The sequence below is a fragment of the Mobula birostris genome, chromosome 10 (assembly GCF_030028105.1).
Source record: "Mobula birostris isolate sMobBir1 chromosome 10, sMobBir1.hap1, whole genome shotgun sequence".
Classification (NCBI taxonomy): domain Eukaryota; kingdom Metazoa; phylum Chordata; class Chondrichthyes; order Myliobatiformes; family Myliobatidae; genus Mobula; species Mobula birostris.
The window spans coordinates 61,061,218-61,087,641 of record NC_092379.1 but is presented as its reverse complement, the minus strand read 5'-3'; the positions used below and the strand labels follow the sequence as shown (position 1 = coordinate 61,087,641).

Below are 26,424 nucleotides of genomic sequence, written 5' to 3'. Positions count from 1 at the left end.
GCAGGAGTCTGCAGGTCCGTTCAGAGTGCAGGAGTCTGCAGGTCCGTTCACAGTGCAGGAGTCTGCAGGTCCGTTCAGAGTGCAGGAGTCTGCAGGTCCGTTCAGAGTGCAGGAGTCTGCAGGTCCATTCACAGTGCAGGAGTCTGCAGGTCCGTTCAGAGTGCAGGAGTCTGCAGGTCCGTTCAGAGTGCAGGAGTCTGCAGATCCGTTCACAGTGCAGGAGTCTGCAGGTCCGTTCAGAGTGCAGGAGTCTGCAGGTCCGTTCACAGTGCAGGAGTCTGCAGGTCCGTTCACAGTGCAGGAGTCTGCAGGTCCGTTCACAGTGCAGGAGTCTGCAGGTTCTTTCAGAGTGCAGGAGTCTGCAGGTCTGTTCACAGTGCAGGAGTCTGCAGGTCCGTTCAGAGTGCAGGAGTCTGCAGGTCCGTTCAGAGTGCAGGAGTCTGCAGGTCTGTTCACAGTGCAGGAGTCTGCAGGTCCGTTCAGAGTGCAGGAGTCTGCAGGTCCGTTCAGAGTGCAGGAGTCTGCAGGTCTGTTCACAGTGCAGGAGTCTGCAGGTCCGTTCACAGTGCAGGAGTCTGCAGGTCCGTTCAGAGTGCAGGAGTCTGCAGGTCTGTTCACAGTGCAGGAGTCTGCAGGTCCGTTCACAATGCAGGAGTCTGCAGGTCTGTTCACAGTGCAGGAGTCTGCAGGTCTGTTCACAGTGCAGGAGTCTGCAGGTCCGTTCACAGTGCAGGAGTCTGCAGGTCTGTTCACAGTGCAGGAGTCTGCAGGTCCGTTCACAGTGCAGGAGTCTGCAGGTCCGTTCAGAGTGCAGGAGTCTGCAGGTCCGTTCACAGTGCAGGAGTCTGCAGGTCCGTTCACAGTGCAGGAGTCTGCAGGTCTGTTCACAGTGCAGGAGTCTGCAGGTCCGTTCAGAGTGCAGGAGTCTGCAGGTCAGTTCAGAGTGCAGGAGTCTGCAGGTCTGTTCACAGTGCAGGAGTCTGCAGGTCCGTTCACAGTGCAGGAGTCTGCAGGTCCGTTCAGAGTGCAGGAGTCTGCAGGTCCGTTCAGAGTGCAGGAGTCTGCAGGTCCGTTCAGAGTGCAGGAGTCTGCAGGTCCGTTCAGAGTGCAGGAGTCTGCAGGTCCGTTCAGAGTGCAGGAGTCTGCAGGTCAGTTCAGAGTGCAGGAGTCTGCAGGTCCGTTCAGAGTGCAGGAGTCTGCAGGTCTGTTCACAGTGCAGGAGTCTGCAGGTCCGTTCACAGTGCAGGAGTCTGCAGGTTCTTTCAGAGTGCAGGAGTCTGCAGGTCTGTTCACAGTGCAGGAGTCTGCAGGTCCGTTCAGAGTGCAGGAGTCTGCAGGTCTGTTCACAGTGCAGGAGTCTGCAGGTCCGTTCACAGTGCAGGAGTCTGCAGGTCTGTTCACAGTGCAGGAGTCTGCAGGTCCGTTCACAGTGCAGGAGTCTGCAGGTCCGTTCAGAGTGCAGGAGTCTGCAGGTCCGTTCACAGTGCAGGAGTCTACAGGTCCGTTCACAGTGCAGGAGTCTGCAGGTCCGTTCACAGTGCAGGAGTCTGCAGGTCCGTTCACAGTGCAGGAGTCTGCAGGTCCGTTCAGAGTGCAGGAGTCTGCAGGTCCGTTCAGAGTGCAGGAGTCTGCAGGTCCGTTCACAGTGCAGGAGTCTGCAGGTCCGTTCACAGTGCAGGAGTATGCAGGTCTGTTCACAGTGCAGGAGTCTGCAGGTCTGTTCAGAGTGCAGGAGTCTGCAGGTCCGTTCACAGTGCAGGAGTCTGCAGGTCCGTTCAGAGTGCAGGAGTCTGCAGGTCCGTTCAGAGTGCAGGAGTCTGCAGGTCAGTTCAGAGTGCAGGAGTCTGCAGGTCCGTTCACAGTGCAGGAGTCTGCAGGTCCGTTCAGAGTGCAGGAGTCTGCAGGTCCGTTCACAGTGCAGGAGTCTGCAGGTCCGTTCACAGTGCAGGAGTCTGCAGGTCCGTTCAGAGTGCAGGAGTCTGCAGGTCCGTTCACAGTGCAGGAGTCTGCAGGTCCGTTCAGAGTGCAGGAGTCTGCAGGTCCGTTCAGAGTGCAGGAGTCTGTAGGTCCGTTCAGAGTGCAGGAGTCTGCAGGTCCGTTCACAGTGCAGGAGTCTGCAGGTCCGTTCAGAGTGCAGGAGTCTGCAGGTCTGTTCACAGTGCAGGAGTCTGCAGGTCCGTTCACAGTGCAGGAGTCTGCAGGTCCATTCACAGTGCAGGAGTCTGCAGGTCCGTTCACAGTGCAGGAGTCTGCAGGTCCGTTCAGAGTGCAGGAGTCTGCAGGTCCGCTCACAGTGCAGGAGTCTGCAGGTTCTTTTAGAGTGCAGGAGTCTGCAGGTCCGTTCACAGTGCAGGAGTCTGCAGGTCCGTTCACAGTGCAGGAGTCTGCAGGTCCGTTCACAGTGCAGGAGTCTGCAGGTCCGTTCAGAGTGCAGGAGTCTGCAGGTCCGTTCAGAGTGCAGGAGTCTGCAGGTCCGTTCAGAGTGCAGGAGTCTGCAGGTCCGTTCACAGTGCAGGAGTCTGCAGATGCTGGAACTGGAGCAAAATAAACTGCTGGAGGAACTCAGCAGGTAATGCAGCATTTAAAGAGAGAAATGGTTAACTGACATTTTATGTCACACTTCAGATGTAGTGTCTTGAGCGAATCATCGATTGTCCATTTGCCTCCAGAGCTGCTGCCTGATCTATTAAGTTCCACCAGCAGTTTGTTTTGCTTTTAAACTACATAATGGACATGGTTAATGACTGACAACATATTTGATTTGTAAACTTTGCTTTCTGCAGTTCTTGGACCATTTGTTGGCAGGAATCGAAGATATCTGTGGACATTGGGGCCAATATTACTGGAAAGACAGGTATAACATTCTCTAAGTTGTGAGTGTTTGTTGGTGAAGTTTCTTCCTGTGTGTAAGTGCCAGTGTGAGATACTGAAACCCGTTCCTGTTTCCGTTCAAGGGCTGGAAATGTTCTAAATACACATCATAATTTGCAAGTATGGTATAAGAAATGGTCTGCATTTAAAGATCACCGATGACTTCTTAGTTTTCAAAACGAAACATACAGGTTGAACTCACAGACCCCAGAAATGATTTCTGCTCCACGTATGTGTTTGTTAGCCAAAGCAATGGGATTCAGAAACTCAGACTGAGAGGCAGTTACAACTATCACACGATACACAGTTCAGAATACGTTGACATCTCTACCTGCCTGGTAGATGTTAAAGATCAATGTCTCTGTGTGGGATCCAGAAATCAGATGTGACAGACCTGAGAATAGTTATGAACCAGCTGGATTTTAAAGTCAATGGTAAATTTTGCATTCAATTTTTGGATTGCAGTTAATTATCTTTACACATCAGCATTTGTTCAGGACTGTGGAATTACCTGGACTTCAACTGAGATTCGGGTAGAGTTGGAATGGTTTTGCTGTACCTCCAACTGTTTACCATCAGACCAGCTTATTTTCCATTTATGTTCTGATGTCCATTACAACTCATTAATGTGACACTCTGCCTTATGCCATCCATGCTGTATTTCATTTGAATCAAAAGTTTATTTAGAAACCAGACCACAAATTGACAGATTTATTGAATACTGCGGCATGAGAATTTGAGTTCATTGTCTGTAGATTACTGACTATATAACATAGTCATAACAATGTAAGACACAGGAGCATATTTAGGCCATTCAGCCCATCGAATTTGCTCCGCCATTCCATCATGGCTGATCCCAGATACCACTCAACCCCATACATCTGCCTTCTCTCCATATCCTTTGATGCCCTGACTGATCAGGAAACGACCAACTGCTGCCTTAAATATACCCACAGACTTGGCCTCCACCACAGTGTGCAGCAGAGCATTCCACAGATTCACTACTCTCTGGCTAAAAGAATTTCTCCTTGCCTCTGTTCTAAAAGGTCATCTCTCAATTTTCAGACTGTACTCTCTAGTTCTGGACATCCCCACCATGGGAAACACTCTCTCCACATCAACCCTATCTGGACCTTTCAACATTCGGTAGGTTTCAATGAGATTCCCACACACTCTCCTAAATTCCAGTGAGTACAGACCCAAAGCTGCCAAACTTTCTTCATATGTTAACCCCTTCATTCCTGGAATCAGCCTCATGAACCTCCTCTGGACTCTCTCCAATGACATCACATCCTTTCTGATAAGGGGCCCAAAACTATTGACAATACTCCAAGTGCGACCTGACTAGTGCCTTATAAAGGCTCAGTATTATCTCCTTGATTTTATATTCTATTCCCCTTGAAATAAATGCCAACATTGTATTTGTCTTCTTTACCACTGACTCAGCCTGTGAATTAACCCTCTGGGAGTCTTGCACGAGGACTCCTAAGTCCCTCTGCACCTCTGATGTTTGAATTTTCTCCCCATTTAGGTAATAGTCTGCTCTTTTTTCCTTTTACCAAAATGCATTATCATAAATTTCCCAACACTGTATTCCATCTGCCACTTTCTTGACCATTCTTCCAAGTTGTCTAAGTCCATTGTCTAAAGCCATCAATTCCATTATCCAAATCATTGACAAACAATGTGAAAAGCAGCAGTCCCAATACTGACCCCTGAGGAATAACACTAGTCACTGGCAGCCAACCAGAAAAGGCCCCTTTTATTCCCACTTGCCTGTCAGCTATTTCTCTATCCATGCCAGTATCTTTCCTGTAACGCCATGGAATTTTATCTTGTTAAGTAGCCTCATGTGTGGCACCTTATCAAATGCCTTCAGAAAATCCAAGTAAATGACATCCACTACCTCTCCTTTGTCCACCCTGCTGGTTACTTCCTCAAAGAACTCTAACAGATTTGTCAGGCAAGGTTTCCCTTTACAGAAATCATGCTGATTTGATTTATTTTATCATTAGTCTCCAAGTACCCCGAAACCTCATCCTTAATAATAGACTCCAACACTTTCCCAGCCACTGAGGTTAGGCTAACTGGCCTATAATTTCCTTTCTTTTACTTCCCTCCCTTCTTAAAGAGTGGAGCAACATTTGCAATCTTCAGTCCTCCGGGACCATGCCAGAATCAAGTGATTCTTGAAAGATCATGACCAAAGCATCTGTTCTCTTCAGCAACCTCTCTCAGGACTCTGGGATGTAGTCCATCTGGTTCAGCTGACTTATCCACCTTAAGACCTTTGAGTCTGCCTAGCACTTTTTACTTTGTAATAGCAATGGTGCTCACTCCTGGTCCCTGACATTCACAGATCTCTGACACACTGCTACTGTCTTCCACAGTGAAGACTGATGCAAAGCACTCATTAAATAATCTGGCATTTCTTTGTCCCCCCAGTACTAACTCACCAGCATCATTTTCCAGTGGTCCAATATCAACTCTCATCTCCCTTACTCTTTATATGACTGATCAGTCTTTTAGTATCCTGCTTTATATTATTGCCTAGTTTGCCCTCATATTTCATATTTTCCCTTATAGCTTTTTTAGTTGCCTTTTGTTGGATTTTAAAAGCTTCCCAATTATCCAACTTCCCAACCACTGTTGTAAACCTTCTATGCCCTTTCCTTGGCTTTTATGCAGTCCTTCACTTCCCTTGGCTGCCACAGTTGCCTACCCCTGCCATTTGAGAACTTCTTCTATGGGACGTATCTATCCTGCACCTTGTGAACTATTCCCGGAAACTTCAACCACCTCTGGTCTGCTGTCATCCCTGTTAGTATCCTCCTCCAATCCACCTGGGCAACCTCCTCTCTCATGCCTCCGTAATTCCCTTTATTTCATTGCGATACTGATGCATGTGACTATGTTCCCCCCCCTTACCCTTATTACATGCTTTTTCCAGTTTCCTTTGCAATCTCAACCGCACATCTCGGCTACCATTTGGAGGCCTGTATATGATTCCCATAGTGTTTTTTTTTACCCTGCAGTTTCTTAACTCCACCCACAAAGATTCAACATTCTCTGACCCTGTGTCACGGCTTTCTGAAGACGTGATTCCATCTCTGACCAACAGAGCCACACCACCTATGCCTTCCTGCCTGTCCTTTCAATACAAAGTATATCCATTGATGTTAAGCTCACAACTATGGCCTTCTTTCAGCCATGACTCAGTGATGCTCACAACGTCATACCGACCAATCTTTAATTGCGCCTCGAGTTCGTCCACCTTATTCTGAATGCTATGCACATTTAAATACAGCACCTTCAGTCCTGCATTCTTTGCCCTTATGAATTTTACTTTCGTGGTACAATTTAACTCTTTGATCTGTTGGCATTTGTACCTAATCATTGGCTGGTCCTTCCTTACATTTATGTTACATTCATCATCTACCTGTAAACCTGCTAGTTCAGCCTCAGTTCTCTCATACTGGTTTCCATCCCCATACCAAATTAGTTTAAACCACTTCCAATGGCTCCAGTAAACCTGCCCGCAAGATATTGGCCCTCCTCTGATTCAAATGCAACCTGACCCTTTTGTACGGATCCCACCTGCCCCAGGAGAAGTCCCAATGATCCTGCGCTCCTGCTCCCCAATTCTTCAACAATGCATTTATCTGCCACCTCATTCTATTCCTATCCCCACTGTTGTGTGGCACAAGCAGCAATCCTGAGATTACTACCCTTGAGGTCCTGTTTCTCAGTTCCCTTCCTCACTCCGTGTATTCTGATTTCTCCCTGTAGCCAATGCAGTGTTATCACGGCTCAGACTAACGCCGCTTTGAATAATCGACACCATCTTTGTCTATAAGATTGCCCGACTCATTGAGTTCTATCAGCACCTTTTTGTGTTGTTACAATTTTGATTTACGTCAGACTTTTTCGTAATTTGAGCAGCTGGAGCCTCAGTGACTTGGGAATGACCAACAGGTCACTGCTATTATGTTTGTAAAAGGACTCATCAATCCACAAGGTAACCACTGACCATTCCTGTCCAGTGACTCTCCTGCCCAGTCAATCTCACAAATACCCTGAAATGCCAACTCATTCCCATTCCTCCTCCATGGGATCTGATCCGAAAACATCTGAAGAGCCAGAATCACCAAAGGTACAAAGTCTGACGTGACATAAAACAGCAATGCATGACTGGCCACAGACAGAATGTTCTCAAGAAAAGAATATACAGGCAATTTCACTGAGCCCTCATAAATACTCGTTAATATTGTTAACATCTGATATATAATCTAGCATACATTTGGTTCTATTTACTGCTCGACACTGCTGCATATTAGACTGAAAGAAAAATCCTTGAATGATAAATATATCTGTCAAAGCAAATTATAAAACTTGTTCACCAATGTAAGATCAAAGAACACCTCCTCCCTTAGTATGTTGCAGGCATAAATTATTTCAATGGATTGTAAAAACCAAATATTCCTCTTTGTTGTTAAAATTGGAAAAATTCTAATGTAATAGTCATAGTGCATAGAAACTGGTCTATGCTGACAAAGATTCCCATCTCATTTTATCCCGTTGTGGTTAGCCCACATCCCTCTCATCACCTCTTATCCACACATTACACAAATGTCTGTCCAGTGTTGTTATTGCAGCTGTCCCAGCCACCTCCCCTGGCAGCTCACTACCGCTCCCTCCACATACTCACCACCTCTCCCTCCACATACTCACTACTGCTCCCTCCACATACTCACCACCTCTCCCTCCACATACTCACTACTGCTCCCTCCACATACTCACCACCTCTCCCTCCACATACTCACTACCGCTCCCTCCACATACTCACCACCTCTCCCTCCACATACTCACTACTGCTCCCTCCACATACTCACCACCTCTCTGTGAAGAAGTTGCAACATACAATTCCTGGAGGAACTCTAAAGGTTGAGCAGCCTCTGCGATGGGAAAAGAATTGTCAATGTTTCAGGGCTGACGTGGGTGGTCTAATGGTAACAGTAAGATGATCTCTGTTTTCCGCTCCTCACCTCCGCTGAGTATTGCCAGTATTCTCTTGTATTTCAAGTTTCCAGCTAATTCTCCACTTTGCATCTCACATTTCTACCATTGTTTCATTTCCTTCTATTAAACCCCTAGTCTCGGCAGATCAGCTGTAATTAAGTCTTCTCACCCTCTCTGAGACAGCATGAAATGCACTTGAGCAACCTGAGCATGCCTTTTTATCTCCATCCCATTACTGACATTTCCTCCTTTCCTCCACTCTCCCCTCCTCTGCAAATTTAAATGAAATTGTTTTCCCTTGTTTCAGTGATCAATGTGAAGCATTAACCACTGTTCTTTTGTGGTATCTTCAGCATTTTCTATTTTTATTTCAAGTTTCCAGCCTCTTCAGCTTTTCTGGGGAGGTGGGGTGGTTTAAAACAATGGTTTTTAATGCAATATTTCTTGATTCAGAATCAGAATCAGGTTTATGATCACTCACATGTGTCGTGAAATTCGTTAACTTAGCAACAGCAGTTCAATGCAATGCAAAATACAGAAAAAAAATGATAAGTAAATGAGAGTATCAATTACAGTATATGTATATTGAATAGATTAAAAATCGTGCAAAAAAAGTACGAGTTCAATGTCCATTTCGAATCGGGTGGCAGAGGGAAAGAAGCTGTTCCTGAATCGCTGGGTGTGTGTCTTCAGGCTTCTGTACCTCCTGCCCGATGGTAACAGTGAGAAAAGGGCATGCCCTGGGTGCTGGAGGTCCTTAATAACGGACACTGCATTTCTGAGACACTGCTCCTTAAAGATGTCCTGGGTACTTTGTAGGCCAATACCCAAGATGGAGCCGACTAAATTTACAATCCTCTGGACTGGGTATTGAGCAATGAGGAAGGGTTAGTTAGCAGTCGTGTCGTGACAGGCCCCTTGGGTAAGAGTGACCATAATATGGTGGAATTCTTCATTAAGATGGAAAGTTATATAGTTAATTCAGTAAGAAAGGTTCTGAACTTAAAGAAGGGTAACTTCGAAGGTATGAGACATGAATTAGCTAAGATAGACTGGCAAATGATACTTAAGGGGTTGACGGTGGATATGCAATGGCAAGCATTTAAAGATCGCATGGATGAACTACAACAATTGTTCATCCCAGTTTGGCAAAAGAATAAACCAGGGAAGGTAGTGAACCTGTGGCTGACGAGGGAAATGAGGGATAGTATCAATTCCAAAGAAGAAAGATACAAATTAGCCAGAAAAAGCTTAGATTCTGGATTAGATCCTGAGGATTGGAGGGTGGCTAATGTAACCCCACTTTTTAAAAAAGGAGGGAGAGAGAAATGGGGGAATTATAGACTGGTTAGCCTGACATCGGTAGTGGGGAAAATGCTAGAGTCAGTTATCAGAGATGTAATAACAGCACTTTTGGAAAGCGGTGAAATCATCGGACAAAGTCAGCATGGATTTGTGAAAGGAAAATCATGTCTGACGAACCTCATAGAATTTTTTGAGGATGTAACTAGTAGAGTGGATAGGGGAGAACCAGTGGATGTGGTATATTTGGATTTTCAAAAGGCTTTTGACAAGGTCCCACGCAGGAGATTAGTGTGCAAACTTAAAGCACACGGTATTGGGGGTAAGGTATTGATGTGGATAGAAAATTGGTTGGCAGACAGGGAGCAAAGAGTGGGAATTAATGGGACCTTTTCAGAATGGTGGGCAGTGACTAGTGGGGTACAGCAAGGCTCAGTGCTGGGACCCCAGTTGTTTACAATATATATTAATGACTTAGACGAGGGAATTAAATGCAGCATCTCCAAGTTTGCGGATGACACAAAGCTAGGCGGCAGTGTTAACTGTGAGGAGGATGCTAAAAAGGATGCAGGGTGACTTGGATAGGTTAGGTGAGTGGGCAGATGCAATTTAATGTGGATAAATGTGAGGTTATCCACTTTGATGGCAAGAACAGGAAAATAGATTTTTATCTGAATGGTGGCCGATTAGGAAAAGGGGAGGTGCAACGAGACCTGGGTGTCATGATACACCAGTCATTGAAAGTGGGCATGCAGGTACAGCAGGCGGTGAAAAAGGCGAATGGTATGCTGGCATTCATAGCAAGAGGATTCAAGTACAGGAGCAGGGAGGTACTACTGCAGTTGTCCAAGGCCTTGGTGAGACCACACCTGGAGTATTGTGTGCAGTTTTGGTCCCCTAATCTGAAGAAAGACATCTTTGCCATAGAGGGAGTACAAAGAAGGTTCACCAGATTGATTCCTGGGATGGCAGGACTTCCATATGATGAAAGCCTGGATCGACTAGGCTTATACTCGCTGGAATTTAGGAGATTGGGGGGGGGGATCTTATTGAAACATATAAAATCTTAAAGGGATTGGACAGGCTACATGAAGGAAGATTGTTCCTGATGTTGGGGAAGTCCAGAATGAGGAGTCACAGTTTAAGGATAAAGGGGAAGTCTTTTAGGACTGAGATGAGGAAAAACTTCTTCACACAGAGAGTGGTGAATCTATGGAATTCTCTGCCACAGGAAACAGTTGAGGCCAGTTCATTGGCTATATTTAAGAGGGAGTTAAATATGGCTCTTGTGGCTAAAGGGATCAGGGGGTATGGGGAGAAGGCAGGTACAGGGTTCTGGGTTGGATGATGGGCCATGATTGTACTGAATGGCGGTGCAGGCTCGAAGGGCTGAATGGCCTACTCCTGCACCTATTTTCTATTTTTCTATGTTTCTATTCCAATGAGACGGGGAAAGAATGGTAGGGTACAGGAACTGTAGTGGACAAAAGCTGTTGTAAATCTAGTCAAGAAGAAAAGCTTACGAAAGTTTCAAAAAACTAGGTAATGATAGAGATCTAGAAGATTGTAAGGCATGCAAGAAGGAGCTTAAGAAGGAAAATAGGAGAGCCAGAAAGGGCCATGAGAAGGCCTTGGCGGGCAGGATTAAGGAAAACCCCAAGGTATTCTACAAGTATGTGAAGAGCAAGAAGATAAAACATGAGAGAATAGGACCAATCAAATATGACAGTGGAAAACTGTGTATGGAACCAGAGGAGATAGCAGAGGTACTTAATGAATACCTTGCTTCAGTATTCACTATGGAAAAGGATATTGGCGACTGTGAAGATGACTTACAGCATACTGAAAAGCTTGAGTATGTAGATATTAAGAAAGAGGAAGTGCTGGAGCTTTTGGAAAGCAACAAGTTTGATCAGTCACCGGGACCGGGTGAGATGTACTCCAGGCTACTGTGGGAGGCTAGGGAGGAGATTGCTGAGCCTCTGGCGATGATCTTTGCATCATCAATGGGGACGGGGGATATTTTGGAGGATTGGAGGGTTGCAGATGTTGTTCCATTATTCAACAAAGGGAGTAGAGATAGACCAGGAAATTATATACTGGTGTGTCTTACTTCAGTGGTTGGTAAGTTGATGGAGAAGATCCTGAGAGGCCGGATTTATGAACATTTGGAGAGGCATAATATGATTAGGAATAGTCAGCATGGCTTTGTCAAGGGCAGGTTGTGGCTGACAAGCCTGATTGACTTTTTTGAGGATGTGACTAAACACTTTGATGAAGGTAGAGTAGTAGATGTAGATTTCAGCAAGGCATTTGACAAGGTACCCCATGCAAAGCTTATTGAGAAAGTAAGGAGGAATGAGATCCATGGGGACTTTACTTTGTGGATCCAGAACTGGCTTGCCCACAGAAAGCAAAGAGTGGTTGTAGATGGGTCATATTCTGCATGGAGGTCGGTGACCAGTGGTGTGCTTCAGGGATCTGTTCTGGGGCCCCTACTCTTTGTGATTTTTATAAATGACCTGGATGAGGAAGTGGAGAGATGGCTTAGTAAATTTGCTGATGACACAAAGGTTGGGGGTGTTGTTGATAGTGTGGAGGGCTGTCAGACGTTACAGTGGGATATTGATAGGATGCAAGACTGGGCTGAGATGTGGCAGAAGGAGTTCAACCCAGATAAGTGTGAGGTGGTTCATTTTGGTAGGTCAAATATAATGGCAGAATATAGTATTAATGGTAAGACTCTTGGCAGTGTGGAGGATCAGAGGAGTCTTGGGGTCTGAGTCCATAGGACACTCAAAGCTGCTGCACAGGTTGACTCTGTGGTTAAGAAGGTATACAGTTTATTGGCCTTCATCGACCGTGGGATTGGGTTTAAGAGCCGAGAGATAATGTTGCAGCTATATAGGACCCTGCTCAGACACCACTTGGAGAACTGTGCTCAGTTCTGGTCGCCTCACTATAAGAAGGATCTGAAAACTATAGAAAGGGTGCAGAGGAGATTTACAAGGATGTTGCCTGGATTGGGGAGCATGCCTTATGAGAATAGGTTGAGTGAACTCGTCCTTTTCTCCTTGGAGCGTCCGAGGATGAGAGATGACCTGATAGAGGTGTATAAGATGATGAGAAGCATTGATCGTGTGGATAGTCAGAGGCTTTTTCCCAGGGCTGAAATGGTTGCCACAAGAGGACACAGTTTTAAGGTGCTTGGAAGTAAGTACAGAGGAGATGTCAGGGTTTTTTTTTATGCAGATAGTGGTGAATGCATGGAATGGGCTGCTGGTGACGGTGGAGGAGGATACCATAGGGTCTTTTAAGAGACTCCTGGATAGGTACATAGAGCTTAGAAAAATAGAGGGCTATGGGTAACCCTAGATCATTTCTAAGGTAAGGACATGTTTGGCACAGCTTTGTGGGCTGAAGGGCCTGGATTGTTCTGTAGGTTTAGATTATGAAGACACGTAGTCCTCTTTTATTGTCATTTAGTAATGCATGCATTAAGAAATGATACAATATTTCCTCCAGTGTGATATCACAAAACACAGGACAGACCAAGACTGAAAAAACTAACAAAACCACATAATTATAACATATAGTTACAGCAGTGCAACAATACCATAACTTGATGAAGAAGTCCATGAGCACAGTAAAAGTTCAAAGTCTCTCAAATGTCCCATATCTCACGCAGACGGTAGAAGGAAGAAAAACTCTCCCTGCCATGCCGACCACAGTCCGACTCTGAGTCATCCGAAAACTTCGAGCTCTGATCAGCTCTCCGACACCTAGTACTGAGCGCCATCTCTGTCCGAACGATTTGACCTCAACCTCGGTCGCCAACAGCAGGCAAAGCCGGGGATTTTGAGGCCTACCCTCCGAAAGATTCCTGACCGCGCAGTAACGACAGCAGCGAACAAGCGTTTCAGAAATTTCTCCCGATGTTCCTCTGTGCTTTCATGTCCATTCTCCATCAAATCAGAATTGTCCATGGCCCCTATTTAATAGATACGATATCATTTTTCACCGGAGGGCTGCACACGTGCAGGCGCGCTGCTTTGTCTCCTCCCACCTATATTTCTATATTTCTATGTTCTATGTTTCAATGCACCGATATATTGGAACCAAGTGAGGTCCTCAGAGATCTTGACTCTCAGGAAATTAAAACTGTTTACTCTGCACTTCGGATCCCTCTATGAGGATTGGTACGTGTTCCTTCGTCTTACCCTTCCTTAAGTCCACAATCAGCTTTTTCATCTTACTGACTTTGAGTGTCAGCTTGTTGCTGTGACAGCATTCCACTAGTTGGTATATCTCTCTCCTGGACACTCTCTTATCACCACCTGAGCTTCTACCAACAATGGTTGTATCATCAGCAAATTTGTAGACGGTATTTGAGCTATGCCTAGCCACATAGTCATGGGTATAGAGAGAGTAGAGCTCTGAGTTAAGCACACATCACTGAGGTGCACCAGTATTTATTGTCAGCGAGGAGAATACATTGTCACCAATCTGCACAGATTGTGGTCTTCCAGTTAGGAAGTCGAGGATCCAATTGAAGAGGGAGGTACAGAGGCCCAGGTTCTGTAACTTCTCAATCAGGATTGTGGCAATGATGGTGTTAAATGTTGAGCTATAGTCAATAATCAGCAGCCTGACATAGGTGTTTGTGTTGTCCAGGTGGTCTAAAGGTGTGTGAAGAGCAATTGAGATTGTGTCTGTCGTTGACCAATTGTGGCGAAAGGCAAATTGCAATGGGTCCAGGTCCTTGCTGAGGCAAGAGTTCAGTCTAGTCATGACCAACCTCTCAAAGCATTTCACCACAGTTGATGTGAGTGCTACTGGGCGATAGATTCAATTGACTTAACTAAGTTGACCCTTGATTAAAAGAACCAGATCTTGAATTACTAGCTCATTCATCCCAATGGCATTTGTCTGATTTTGCCATCACAGTTTCTTCCATAATCTGTCAATTTTCGTCAACTCTTTAATTATCCTTAATGTATTTGAGGTACTTCTGAGCATTAGGGTAATTCTGATTACTAAGGTAAAGGATAGAATAAACATTGGGACTCTGCTCTGGAAAAGGGGCAATCCACAACATCTGCTCTCTGGATATTCTCCTTTTTCTTTTCTTTCTTTTTCAATCTTTTTATTAATTTCAAAATATAGAAACAAAACATAGCAATAATACAAATAGTAGGAGATATATTATTACACTTAAAAAAAGTAATTGCAAAACCAAGTAGTGTAAATTAACAAAGCTCCCAAACATGTAAAACTAACCACGGATAATACAAAGCAAAAAAAAAACTGGAAAAAAAAATCATGAAAAAGAAAAAAAAAACAAAACAAAAAAAAGCAAACCCCATCCCCAAAGAAAAACAAAATTAATCAACTAAACTAAAAGACTTGGGCAAAACTAACAACTTAAAAATGGAAAAGAAGAAAACCTCAGCATCGACGACTCCATTCCCTTCCAACAACAGTACAGAGAGATAAAACAAGTTTGGAAATGATCAAATTACATCAAATGAAAATGCTGAATGAATGACCTCCAAGTTTTTTCAAACTTAATGGAAGGGTCATAAACTGCACTTCTAATTTTCTCCAAATTCAAATACACCATAGTTTGTGAAAACCAATGAAATACAGTAGGAGGGTTAATCTCTTTCCAATTCAACAAAATGGACCTTCTAGCTATTAAAGTAAGAAATGCAATCATCCTTCGTGATGAAGAGGTTAAATTATTTAAGTATCATTGGTAGTCCAAAGATAGCAGTAATTGGATGAGGTTGTAAGTCTATATTTAGGACCGTTGAAATAATATCAAAAATATCTTTCCAATATTTCTCCAACAAGGGACATGACCAAAACATGTGGGTTAAAGAAGCTATCTCGGAATGACATCTGTCACATATTGGATTAATATAAGAGTAATAACGAGATAGTTTATCTTTGGACATATGAGCCCTGTGCACTACTTTAAACTGTATCAACCTATGCTTAGCACATACAGAGGATGAATTCACCAACTGAAGAATTTTTTCCCATTTTTCAGTCGGTATATTAATCTCAAGTTCTCTTTCCCAGTCAGCTTTAATTTTATTAGAAGCATCAGGACATAAATTCATAATTATATTATATATAATTGCTACTACACTTTTCTGAGAGAGATTTAAACCTAAGATTTTTTCCAAAGTGTCCATTGGATATGGGTGTGGAAAATTAGGGGAGACAGTAATTAAAAAGCTTCTAATCTGTAGCTATCTAAAAAAGTGAGATCTAGGTAAGTTATATTTATTAGAGAGTTGATCAAAAGACATAAAACAATTATCCAAAAATAAATCACGAAAAGATATTATACCTTTGGTTTTCCAATCAAAGTAAGCTTGATCCATCGTGGAAGGTTGAAAAAGAAAATTTGATAGAATGGGACTTGCTAGAATAAATTGATTAAACCCAAAAAATCTTCGGAATTGAAACCATATACGTAAAGTATGCTTAACTATTGGGTTGTTCATTTGTTTATATGATTTAAAAGAAGTAAAAGGAAGTAAAGTTCCTAAAACCGAACCCAAGGAAAACCCTTGTAATGAATTAGATTCAAGATTTACCCAATGAGGGTTTAAAGGTGCGTCCAAATCTTGTAACCAAAATTTTAAATATCGAATATTAATTGCCCAATAATAGAATCTAAAATTCGGGAGGGCGAGCCCCCACTCCTTTTTAGATTCCTGTAGATACCTTTTACCTAACCTAGGATTTTTATTCTGCCAAATATATGAGGAAATTTTTGAACCTATGTTATCAAAAAAAGATTTTGGGATAAAAATTGGAACCGATTGGAATATATTCAAAAATTTGGGCAAAATGATCATCTTAATAGCATTAATCCGACCAATCAAAGACAAAGAGATTGGGGACCATTTGGTAAATAAAAGTTTAATCTGATCAATTAAAGGTAAAAAATTAGCTTTAAATAAATCTTTATATTTTTTCGTAATTGTTATCCTTTTTCAAAGAAAGGGGCTTCCTTTCATCCACCATCAATGCTGCCCTCAACTGCATCTCTTTCAATTCACGCACGTCTGCTCTCACCCCAACCTCCTGCCACACTACCATGGATAGGGTTCCTCTTGTCCTCACCTACCACCCCACCAGCCTCCATGTCCTGCACATAATTCTCCATAACCTCTGCCATCTCTAATGGGATCGCGCCACCAAGCACATCTTACCCCATCCCTCACTTTCTGCTTTCCACAGGAATCGCTCCTTACATGACTCCCTTGTCTATTCCCCACCAATCGTCCTCCTGGTACTTATCCATGCAAGTGGAACAAGTGCTACACCTGCCCCTACCCTCCTCCCTCACTAACATTCGGGGCCCCAAACAGTCTTTCCCGGTGAGACGACACTTCACCTGAGAGTCTGTTGGGGTCATCTACTGTGTTTGGTGCTCCGGTGTGGTCTCCTGTATATTGAATGGAATTGACTTTATCACTTACATCCTTCACATACATGAGGAGTAAAAATCTTTACGTTACGTCTCTGTCTAAATATGCAATGTGCAATTTATCATAATTTGTAATAAACAGTATGTACAACAGGACAATCAAACAGCATAGAAATACAATTGTATCAGCGTGAATTAATCAGTCTTTTGGCCTGGTGGAAGAAGCTGTCCCGGAGCCTGTTGGTCCTGGCTTTAACACTGTGGTACCGTTTCCCAGATGGTAGCAGCTGGAACAGTTTGTTGTTGGGGTGACTCGGGTTCCCAAAGATCCTTTTTATGCACCTGTCTCTGTAAATGTCCTGATTAGTGGGAAGTTCACATCTACAGATGTACTAGGCTGTCCGCATCACTCTCTGCAGAGTCCTGTGATTGACCTGGTAATGATGCAGCCAGGCAGGATGCTCTCAATTGTGCCCCTATAGAAAATTCTCAGAATTTGGGGGCTATACCAATCTTCTTCAACCGTCTGAGGTGAAAGAGACGCTGTTGTGCTTTACTCACCACACAGCCACGTGGTACAGACCACGTGAGATCCTCGGTGATGTGTATGCCGAGGAACTTAAAGCTGTTCACCCTCTCAACCGCAGATCCATTGATGTCAATAGGGGTTAGCCTGTCTCCAATCCTCCTGTAGTCCACAACCAGCTCCTTTGTTTTTGCGACATTGAGGGAGAGGTTTCCCTGACACCACTGTGTCAGGGTGATGGACTTCTCCACAGGCTGCCTCATTATTATTTGAGATTAGCTCAATCAGTGCAGTGTCGTCAGCAAATTTAATTAGAAGATTGGAGCTGTGGGTAGCGACACAGTCATGGGTATACATTGAGTAAAGGAGGGGGCTTAGGACACAGCCCTGAGGAGCTCCTGTGTTGAGGGGCAGAGGTGAGGAAGCCCACTCTTACCACCTACCAGCGATCTGACAGGAAGTCCAGGAGCCGCTACACAAGGCAGGGTGAAGGCTGAGGTCTCTGAGCTTATTGTCGAGCCTGGAGGGAATTATGGTGTTGAATGCTGAACTGCGGTCCAAGAACAGCATTCTCACATAAGCATTGGTGAGACCCAATGTATATTGGGAGACCCCGTCACCGAGCACCTACGTTCCATCCACTAGAAAAAGTGGGATCTCCCAGTGGCCACCCATTTTAATTCCACTTCCTATTCCCATTCCGATATGTCAGTCCATGGCCACCTCTACTGTCGTGATGAGGCCACACTCAGGTTGAAGGAACAACACTTTACGTTCTGTCTGCGTAGCCTCCAACCTGATGGTATAAACATTGATTCCTTGAAATTCCGGTAATGTCCCACCTCCCCTCCTTCACCACTTCTCATCCTCTTTTCCCTCTCTCACCTTATCTCCCTGCTGCCCATCATCTCCCTCCGGTGATCCTCCCCCCTTTTCTTTCTCCCATGGCCTTCCACCCTCTCCTATCAGACTCCCCCTTCTCCAGCCCTGTATCTCTTTCACCAATCAGCTTCCCAGCTCTTTATCCATTCCTCCCCCCTCAGGATTCATCTATCACCTTGTGTATTTCTCTCTCCTCCCCCCACCTTTTAAATCTACTCGACTTGTTTTCTTCAGTCCTGCAGAAGGGTCTCGGCCCGAAACGTCGACTGTACTTTTTCCACAGATGCTGTCTGGCCTGCTGAGTTCCTCCAGCATTTTGTGTGTGTTGTTTGGATTTCCAGCATCTACAGATTTTCTCTTGTTTGTGGATGGATTCTACTCTTTCATGTCAGTTTTGAAATATTGAACAAAGAGGGAAACAAATGAGTACGATGGCTATGCTAAAGCTAATAGTTACACAGTAAAAAAATCTATCCACACGAACAAACACAGATTTGCTGTTGGCTTGCAAGTGAGTGTTACAACCTGTCCTAAGCATGCTGCATTAGCTGGCTGGACGGCTGAATTAGCTGATGATCAACTTAAAGCAGACCCGAAGAAATCACATGTCAGCCTGTTCCACCTACACCTGTGGTACAAATGGAAGCTAAACAGTATTTTGTCTCCTACTTACTGCAAACCCTAGTTATACTGGAAGGGCCTTGGACGTCAATAGAAGAGCAAATACAAGATGGAAAGTAAAGTCCATGCTCAAAACAAGCTCATGAGGAATGGAAGTCATACCTCCAGCTGTCAGAAGCTTTGCCTTGTTCTTTGTAACTCCACAGAAGAAAGTCCTGCTTAGTGTAGGCACTCTGTCCCCACTCCCACAAAACCCACCCATCAACAGTGTAGGCAGTCTGCCCCCACTCCCACCCATCAACAGTGTAGGCAGTCTGTCCCCACTCCCACCCATCGACAGTGCCGGCAGTCTGTCCCCACTCCCACCCATCAACAGTGTAGGCAGTCTGTCCCACTCCCACAAAACCCACCCATCAACAGTGTAGGCAGTCTGTCCCCACTCCCACCCATCGACAGTGTAGGCAGTCTGTTCCCACTCCCACAAAACCCACCCATCAACAGTGTAGGCAGTCTGTCCCACTCCCACAAAACCCACCCATCAACAGTGTAGGCAGTCTGTCCCCACTCTCCACTCCCACAGAACCCACCCATTGCTGTACGATTGGCACTAATTTGCTTATGTCAACACACACCAACAACAAATGTGTTCTCTGCTAGTATCTGTGAACTCTACCAACCAGGGAGAAAGGGACCAGAGGACGGGGTCATGACAAGAGCTTCCTCATGACAACAGACATGATTTCTAGACTCACTAGTAAGCACGCCATTAGACTATGTAGCACTCTTGACTAACAATAACTTTCAATTTATTGTATAGACATGTCACACACATGCAATGAACCCTTTTAAAATAATAAAGTCTTTGAGGAGTTACTTGAGGAGTGTAAGAAATGCAAGTTAATGCTTAAGAAGGAAATTAGGAGGATTAATAGAGGTCATAGAAACATAGAAACATGGAAAATAGGTGCAGGAGTAGGCCATTCGGCCCTTCGAGCCTGCACCGCCATTCAGTGTGATAATGGATGATCATCCAACTCAGAACCCTGTACCAGCATTCTCTCCATACCCCGTGATCCCTTTAGCCACAAGGGCCATATCTAACTTCCTCTTAAATATAGCCAATGAACTGGCCTCAACTGTTTCCTGTGGCAGAGAATTCCACAGATTCACCACTCTCTGTGTGAAGAAGTTTTTCCTAATCTCGGTCCTAAAAGGCTTCCCCTTTATCCTCAAACTGTGACCCCTCGTTCTGGACTTCCCCAACATCGGGAACAATCTTCTTGCATCTAGCCTGTCCAATCCCTTTAGGATTTTATATGTTTCAATAAGATCCCCCCTCAATCTTGTAAATTCCAACGAGTATAAGCCTAGTCGATCTAGTCTTTCATCATATGAAAGTCCTGCCATCCCAGGAATCAATCTGGTGAACCTTCTTTGTACTCCCTCTATGGCAAAGATGTCTTTCTTCAGATTAGGGGACCAAAACTGCACACAATACTCCAGGTGTGGTCTCACCAAGGCCTTGGACAACTGCAGTAGTACCTCCCTTCTCCTGTACTTGAATCCTCTTGCTATGAATGCCAGCATACCATTCGCCTTTTTCACCGCCTGCTGTACCTGCATGCCCACTTTCAATGACTGGTGTATCATGACACCCAGGTCTCGTTGCACCTCCCCTTTTCCTAATCGGCCACCATTCAGATAATAATCTGTTTTCCTGTTTTTGCCACCAAAGTGGATAACCTCACATTTATCCACATTAAATTGCATCTGCCCACTCACCTAACCTATCCAAGTCACCCTGCATCCTTTTTAGCATCCTCCTCACAGCTAACACTGCTGCCCAGCTTCATGTCATCTGCAAACTTGGAGATGCTGCATTTAATTCCCTCATCCAAGTCATTAATATATATTTTAAACAACTGGGGTCCCAGCACTGAGCCTTACAGTACCCCACTAGTCATTGCCTGCCATTCTGAAAAGGTCCCGTTTATTCCCACTCTTTGCTTCCTGTCTGCCAACCAATTCTCTATCCACATCAATGCCTTACCCCCAATACCATGTGTTTTAAGTTTGCACACTAATCTCCTGTGTGGGACCTTGTCAAAAGCCTTTTGAAAATCCAAATATACCACATCCACTGGTTCTCCCCTATCCACTCTACTAGTTACATCCTCAAAAAATTCTATGTGATTCGTCAGACATGACTTTCCTTTCACAAATCCATGCTGACTTTGTCCGATGAATTTATCGCTTTCCAAATGTGCTGTTATCAAATCTTTGATAACTGACTCTAGCATTTTCCCCACCACCGATGTTAGGCTAACTGGTCTATAATTCCCTGGTTTCTCTCTCCCCACTTTTTTAAAAAGTGGGGTTCTGTTAGCCACCCTCCAATCCTCAGAAACTAGTCCAGAATCTAAAGAGTTTTGAAAATTATCACTAATGCATCCACTATTTCTTGGGCTACTTCCTTAAGCACTCTGGGATGCAGACCATCTGGCCATGGGGATTTATCTGCCTTTAATCCCTTCAATTTACCTAACACCACTTCCCTACTAACATGTATTTCGCTCAGTTCCTCCATCTCACTTGATCCTCTGTCCCCTATTTCCAGAAGATTATTTATGTCCTCCTTAGTGAAGACAGAACCAAAGTAGTTATTCAATTGGTCTGCCATGTTCTTGTTCCCCATTATCAATTCACCTGTTTCTTTCTGTAGGAGACCTACATTTGTCTTAACCAATCTTTTTCTTTTCACATATCTATAAAAGCTTTCACAGTCAGTTTTTATGTTCCCTGCCAGTTTTCTCTCATAATCTTTTTCCCCTTCCTAATTAAGCCCTTTGTCCTCCTCTGCTGAACTCTGAATTTCTCCCAGTCCTCAGGTGAGCCACTTTTTCTGGCTAATTTGTATGTTTCTTCTTTGGAATTGATACTATCCCTAATTTCCCTTGTCAGCCACGGGTGCACTACCTTCCTTGATTTATTCTTTTGCCAAACTGGGATGAACAATTGTTGTAGTTCATCCATGCAATCTTTAAATGCTTGCCATCCACCGTCAATCCTTTAAGTGTCATTTACCCTTCTTTAAGTTCAGAACCTTTGTTTCTGAACTAACTATGTTACTCTCCATCTTAATAAAGAATTCCACCATATTATGGTCACTCTTACCCAAGGGGCCTCTCACGACAAGATTGCTAATTAACCCTTCCTCATTGCTCAATACCCAGTCTAGAATAGCCTGCTCTCTAGTTGGTTCCTCAACATGTTGGTTCAAAAAACCATCCCGCATACATTCCAAGAAACCCTGTTCCTCAGCACCCTTCAACCCTCTTCAACCCTCCTCTTCTTCATGGACACCCCGCTCTGGTCTTCTGTCTGCTCTGGATCTCTTTATCGCTAATTGCCGACGGAACATCAACCGTCTCGACTTCACCGCACCTTGTCCCCATTCCAACCTCACTCCTTCGGAACGCTCTGCTCTCCACTCCCTCCGCACTAATCCTAACCTTATTATTAAACCCGCCGATAAGGGGGGTGCTGTTGTAGTCTGGCGTACTGACCTCTACCTTGCCGAGGCACAGCGACAACTCGCGGATACCTCATCTTATTTACCCCTCGATCGTGACCCCGCTAAGGAGCACCAGGCCATTGTCTCCCACACCATCACCGACTTTCTCCGCTTAGGGGATCTCCCATCCACTGCTACCAACCTTATAGTTCCCACACCCCGCACTTCCCGTTTCTTCCTCCTACCCAAGATCCACAAACCTGCCTGTCCTGGCAGACCTATTGTCTCAGCTTGCTCCTGCCCCACCGAACTCATTTCTGCATACCTCGACACTGTTTTATCACCCCTTGTTCAATCCCTTCCGACCTATGTTCGTGACACTTTTCACGTTCTTAAACTTTTCGATGATTTTAAGTTCCCTGGCCCTCACCGCTTTATTTTCACCATGGATGTCCAGTCCCTATATACTTCCATCCCCCATCAGGAAGGTCTCAGAGCTCTACGCTTCTTTCTGGATTCCAGACCTAATCAGTTCCCCTCCACCACTCTGCTCCGTCTAGCGGAATTAGTCCTTACTCTTAATAATTTCTCCTTTGGCTCCTCCCACTTCCTCCAAACTAAAGGTGTAGCTATGGGCACCCGTATGGGTCCTAGCTATGCCTGCCTTTTTGTTGGCTTTGTGGAACAATCTATGTTCCGTGCCTATTCTGGTATCTGTCCCCCACTTTTCCTTCGCTACATTGACGACTGCATTGGCGCTGCTTCCTGCACGCATGCAGAACTCGTTGACTTTATTAACTTTGCCTCCAACTTTCACCCTGCCCTCAAGTTTACCTGGTCCATTTCCGACACCTCCCTCCCCTTTCTAGATCTTTCTGTCTCTGTCTCTGGAGACAGCTTATCCACTGATGTCTACTATAAGCCTACTGACTCTCACAGCTATCTGGACTATTCCTCTTCTCACCCTGTCTCTTGCAAAAACGCCATCCCCTTCTCGCAATTCCTCCGTCTCCGCCGCATCTGCTCTCAGGATGAGGCTTTTCATTCTAGGACGAGGGAGATGTCTTCATTTTTTAAAGAAAGGGGCTTCCCTTCCTCCACTATCAACTCTGCTCTTAAATGCATCTCCCCCATTTCATGTACATCTGCTCTCACTCCATCTTCCCGCCACCCTACTAGGAATAGGGTTCCCCTGGTCCTCACCTACCACCCCACCAGCCTCCGGGTCCAACATATTATTCTCCGTAACTTCCGCCACCTCCAACGGGATCCCACCACTAAGCACATCTTTCCCTCCCCCCCTCTCTCTGCCTTCCGCAGGGATCGCTCCCTACACAACTCCCTTGTCCATTCGTTCCCCCCCATCCCTCCCTACTGATCTCCCTCCTGGCACTTACCCGTGTAAGCGGAACAAGTGCTACACATGCCCTTACACTTCCTCCCTTACCACCACTCAGGGCCCCAAACAGTCCTTCCAGGTGAGGCAACACTTCACCTGTGAGTCGACTGGGGTGATATACTGCGTCCGGTGCTCCCGATGTGGCCTTTTATATATTGGTGAGACCCGACGCAGACTGGGAGACCGCTTTGCTGAACATCTACGCTCTGTCCGCCAGAGAAAGCAGGATCTCCCAGTGGCCACACATTTTAATTCCACATCCTATTCCCATTCTGACATGTCTATCCACGGCCTCCTCTACTGTAAAGATGAAGCCACACTCAGGTTGGAGGAACAACACCTTATATTCCGTCTGAGTAGCCTCTAACCCGATGGTATGAACATCGACTTCTCTAACTTCCGCTAGGCCCCACCTCCCCCTCGTACCCCATCTGTTACTTATTTTTATGCACACATTCTTTCTCTCACTCTCCTTTTTCTCCCTCTTGTCCATCCTCTGGGTCCCCCCCCCCCTTGTCTTTCTTCCCGGACCTCCTGTCCCATGATCCTCTCGTATCCCCTTTTGCCTATCACCTGTCTAGCTCTTGGCTCTATCCCTCCCCCTCCTGTCTTCTCCTATCATTTTGGATCTCCCCCTCCCCCTCCAACTTTCAAATCCCTTACTCACTCTTCCTTCAGTTAGTCCTGACGAAGGGTCTCGGCCTGAAACGTCGACTGTACCTCTTCCTAGAGATGCTGCCTGGCCTGCTGCGTTCACCAGCAACTTTGATGTGTGTTGCTTGAATTTCCAGCATCTGCAGAATTCCTGTTGTTTTCCTCAGCACCCTTACCAAGTTGGTTCACTCAATCTATATATAGATTGAAGTCACCCATTATAACTGCTGTTCCTTTATTGCACACATTTCTAATTTCCTGTTTAATACCATCCCCAACCTCACTACTACTGTTAGGTGGCCTGTACACAACTCCCACCAGCGTTTTCTGCCCCTTAGTGTTACGCAGCTCTACCCATATCGATTCCACATCTTCCCGGCTTATGTCCTTCCTCTCTATTGCGTTAATCTCCTCTCTAACCAGCAATGCTACCCCACCTCCTTTTCTTTCATGTCTATCCCTCCTGACTATTGAATATCCCTGAACGTTGAGCTCCCATCCCTGGTCACCCTGGAGCCATGTCTCTGTGATCCCAACTATATCATATTCATTAATAACAATCTGCACTTTTAATTCATCCACATTGTTACGAATGCTCCTTGCATTGACACACAAAGCCTTCAGGCGCTCTTTTACAACTCTCTTAGCCCTTATACAATTATGTTGAAAAGTGGCCCTTTTTGATTTTTGCCCTGGATTTGCCGGCCTGCCACTTTTACTTTTCACCTTACTACTTTTTGCTTCTACCCTCATTTTACACCCCTCTGTCTCTCTGCACTTGTTCCCATCCCCCTGTTGTGAACTAACCTCCTCTCCTAATCTCTTTAATTTGATTCCCACCCCCCAACCATTCTAGTTTAAAGTCACCTCAGTAGCCCTCGCAAATCTCCCCACCAGGATATTGGTTCCCCTAGGATTCAAGTGTAACCCGTCCTTTTTGAACAGGTCACACCTGCACCAAAAGAGGTCCCAATGATCCAAAAACTTGAATCCCTGCCCCCCGCCCCAATCCCTCAGCCACACATTTATCCTCCACCTCATCGCATTCCTACTCTCACTGTCACGTGGCACAGGCAGTAATCCCGAGATTACTACCTTTGCGGTCTTTTTTCTCAACTCCCTATATTCTCCTTTCAGGACCTTTTCCCTTTTCCTACCTATGTCATTGGTACCTATATGTTCTACAACCTCTGGATCCTCACCCTCCCACTTCAGGATATCTTGGACGCGATCAGAAATATCCCGGACACTGTGACCAGGGAGGCAAACTACCATCCGGGTCTCTGGACTGCGTCCACAGAATCGCCTATCTGACCCCCTTACTATCGAGTCCCCTATTACAACTGCCCTCTTCCTTTCCCTACCCTTCTGAGCTACAGGGCCAGACTCTGTGCCGGAGGCACGGCCACTGTCGCTTCCCCCAGGTAAGCTGTCCCCCCCCCCAACAGTACTCAAACAGGAGTACCTATTGTCAAGGGGCACAGCCACCGGGGTACTCTCTATTACCTGACTCTTCCTCTTCCCCCTCCTAGCCGTGACCCACTTGTCTGCCTTCCATGGCCCCACTGTGACCACCTGCGTGTAACTCCTCTCTATCAACTCCTCACTCTCCCTGACCAGACGAAGGTCATCGAGCTGCAGCTCCAGTTCCCTAACATGGTCCCTTAGGAGCTGCAACTCGGCGCACCTGGCGCAGATGTGGATGTCCGGGAGGCTTGGAGACTCCAGGGTCTCCCATATCCGGCACCGAGAACAACAAACTGCCCTCACACTCATACTGCCCCTCTCCTCAAATAACAACAAAAAATGAATACCAAACCTTCATCGCCTCGCCCGTTTCTGCCTAAGCCCGTTAAGCCGAAGCCCTTAAGTCTTCACTCTGCTCCCGACTCACTCCGCCGCCCGCAAATTACGCTGTCTGCTGTATGAGGTTGAGTTCCTTTTAAATCTTCCGCGCTTCACTGCCCGACGTCACACACCTGCGCAGTCCCGCCTCTCTGAACGCCGATGGAAAAAAACCCCGAAAAATTCAAAAATGGCTTCCTCCGCACTCCCGCTCTAATTCTCAGACTTCCTTCTTCGAGGCTGTTCTGGCAAACAAGGTGAAAGATTATCCGACAGATATATTAAAAACAAAAGGACAGCAGGAGACAAAGTTGGTCCTCCTGAAGATCAGAGTGGTCACC

General features: G+C 45.4%; 1 protein-coding gene across 1 annotated transcript in view; it reads left to right on the top strand.

Annotated features, from left to right (window-relative positions):
* Positions 1-26,424, top strand: part of LOC140203691 (sodium/hydrogen exchanger 2-like) — a 104,244-nt gene that overhangs the window by 37,440 nt on the left and 40,380 nt on the right. Inside the window, exon 5 of the mRNA XM_072269737.1 lies at positions 2,784-2,854. Within this exon, the coding sequence (XP_072125838.1) occupies positions 2,784-2,854 (71 nt within the window). The remainder of the gene's footprint in view (positions 1-2,783; positions 2,855-26,424) is intronic.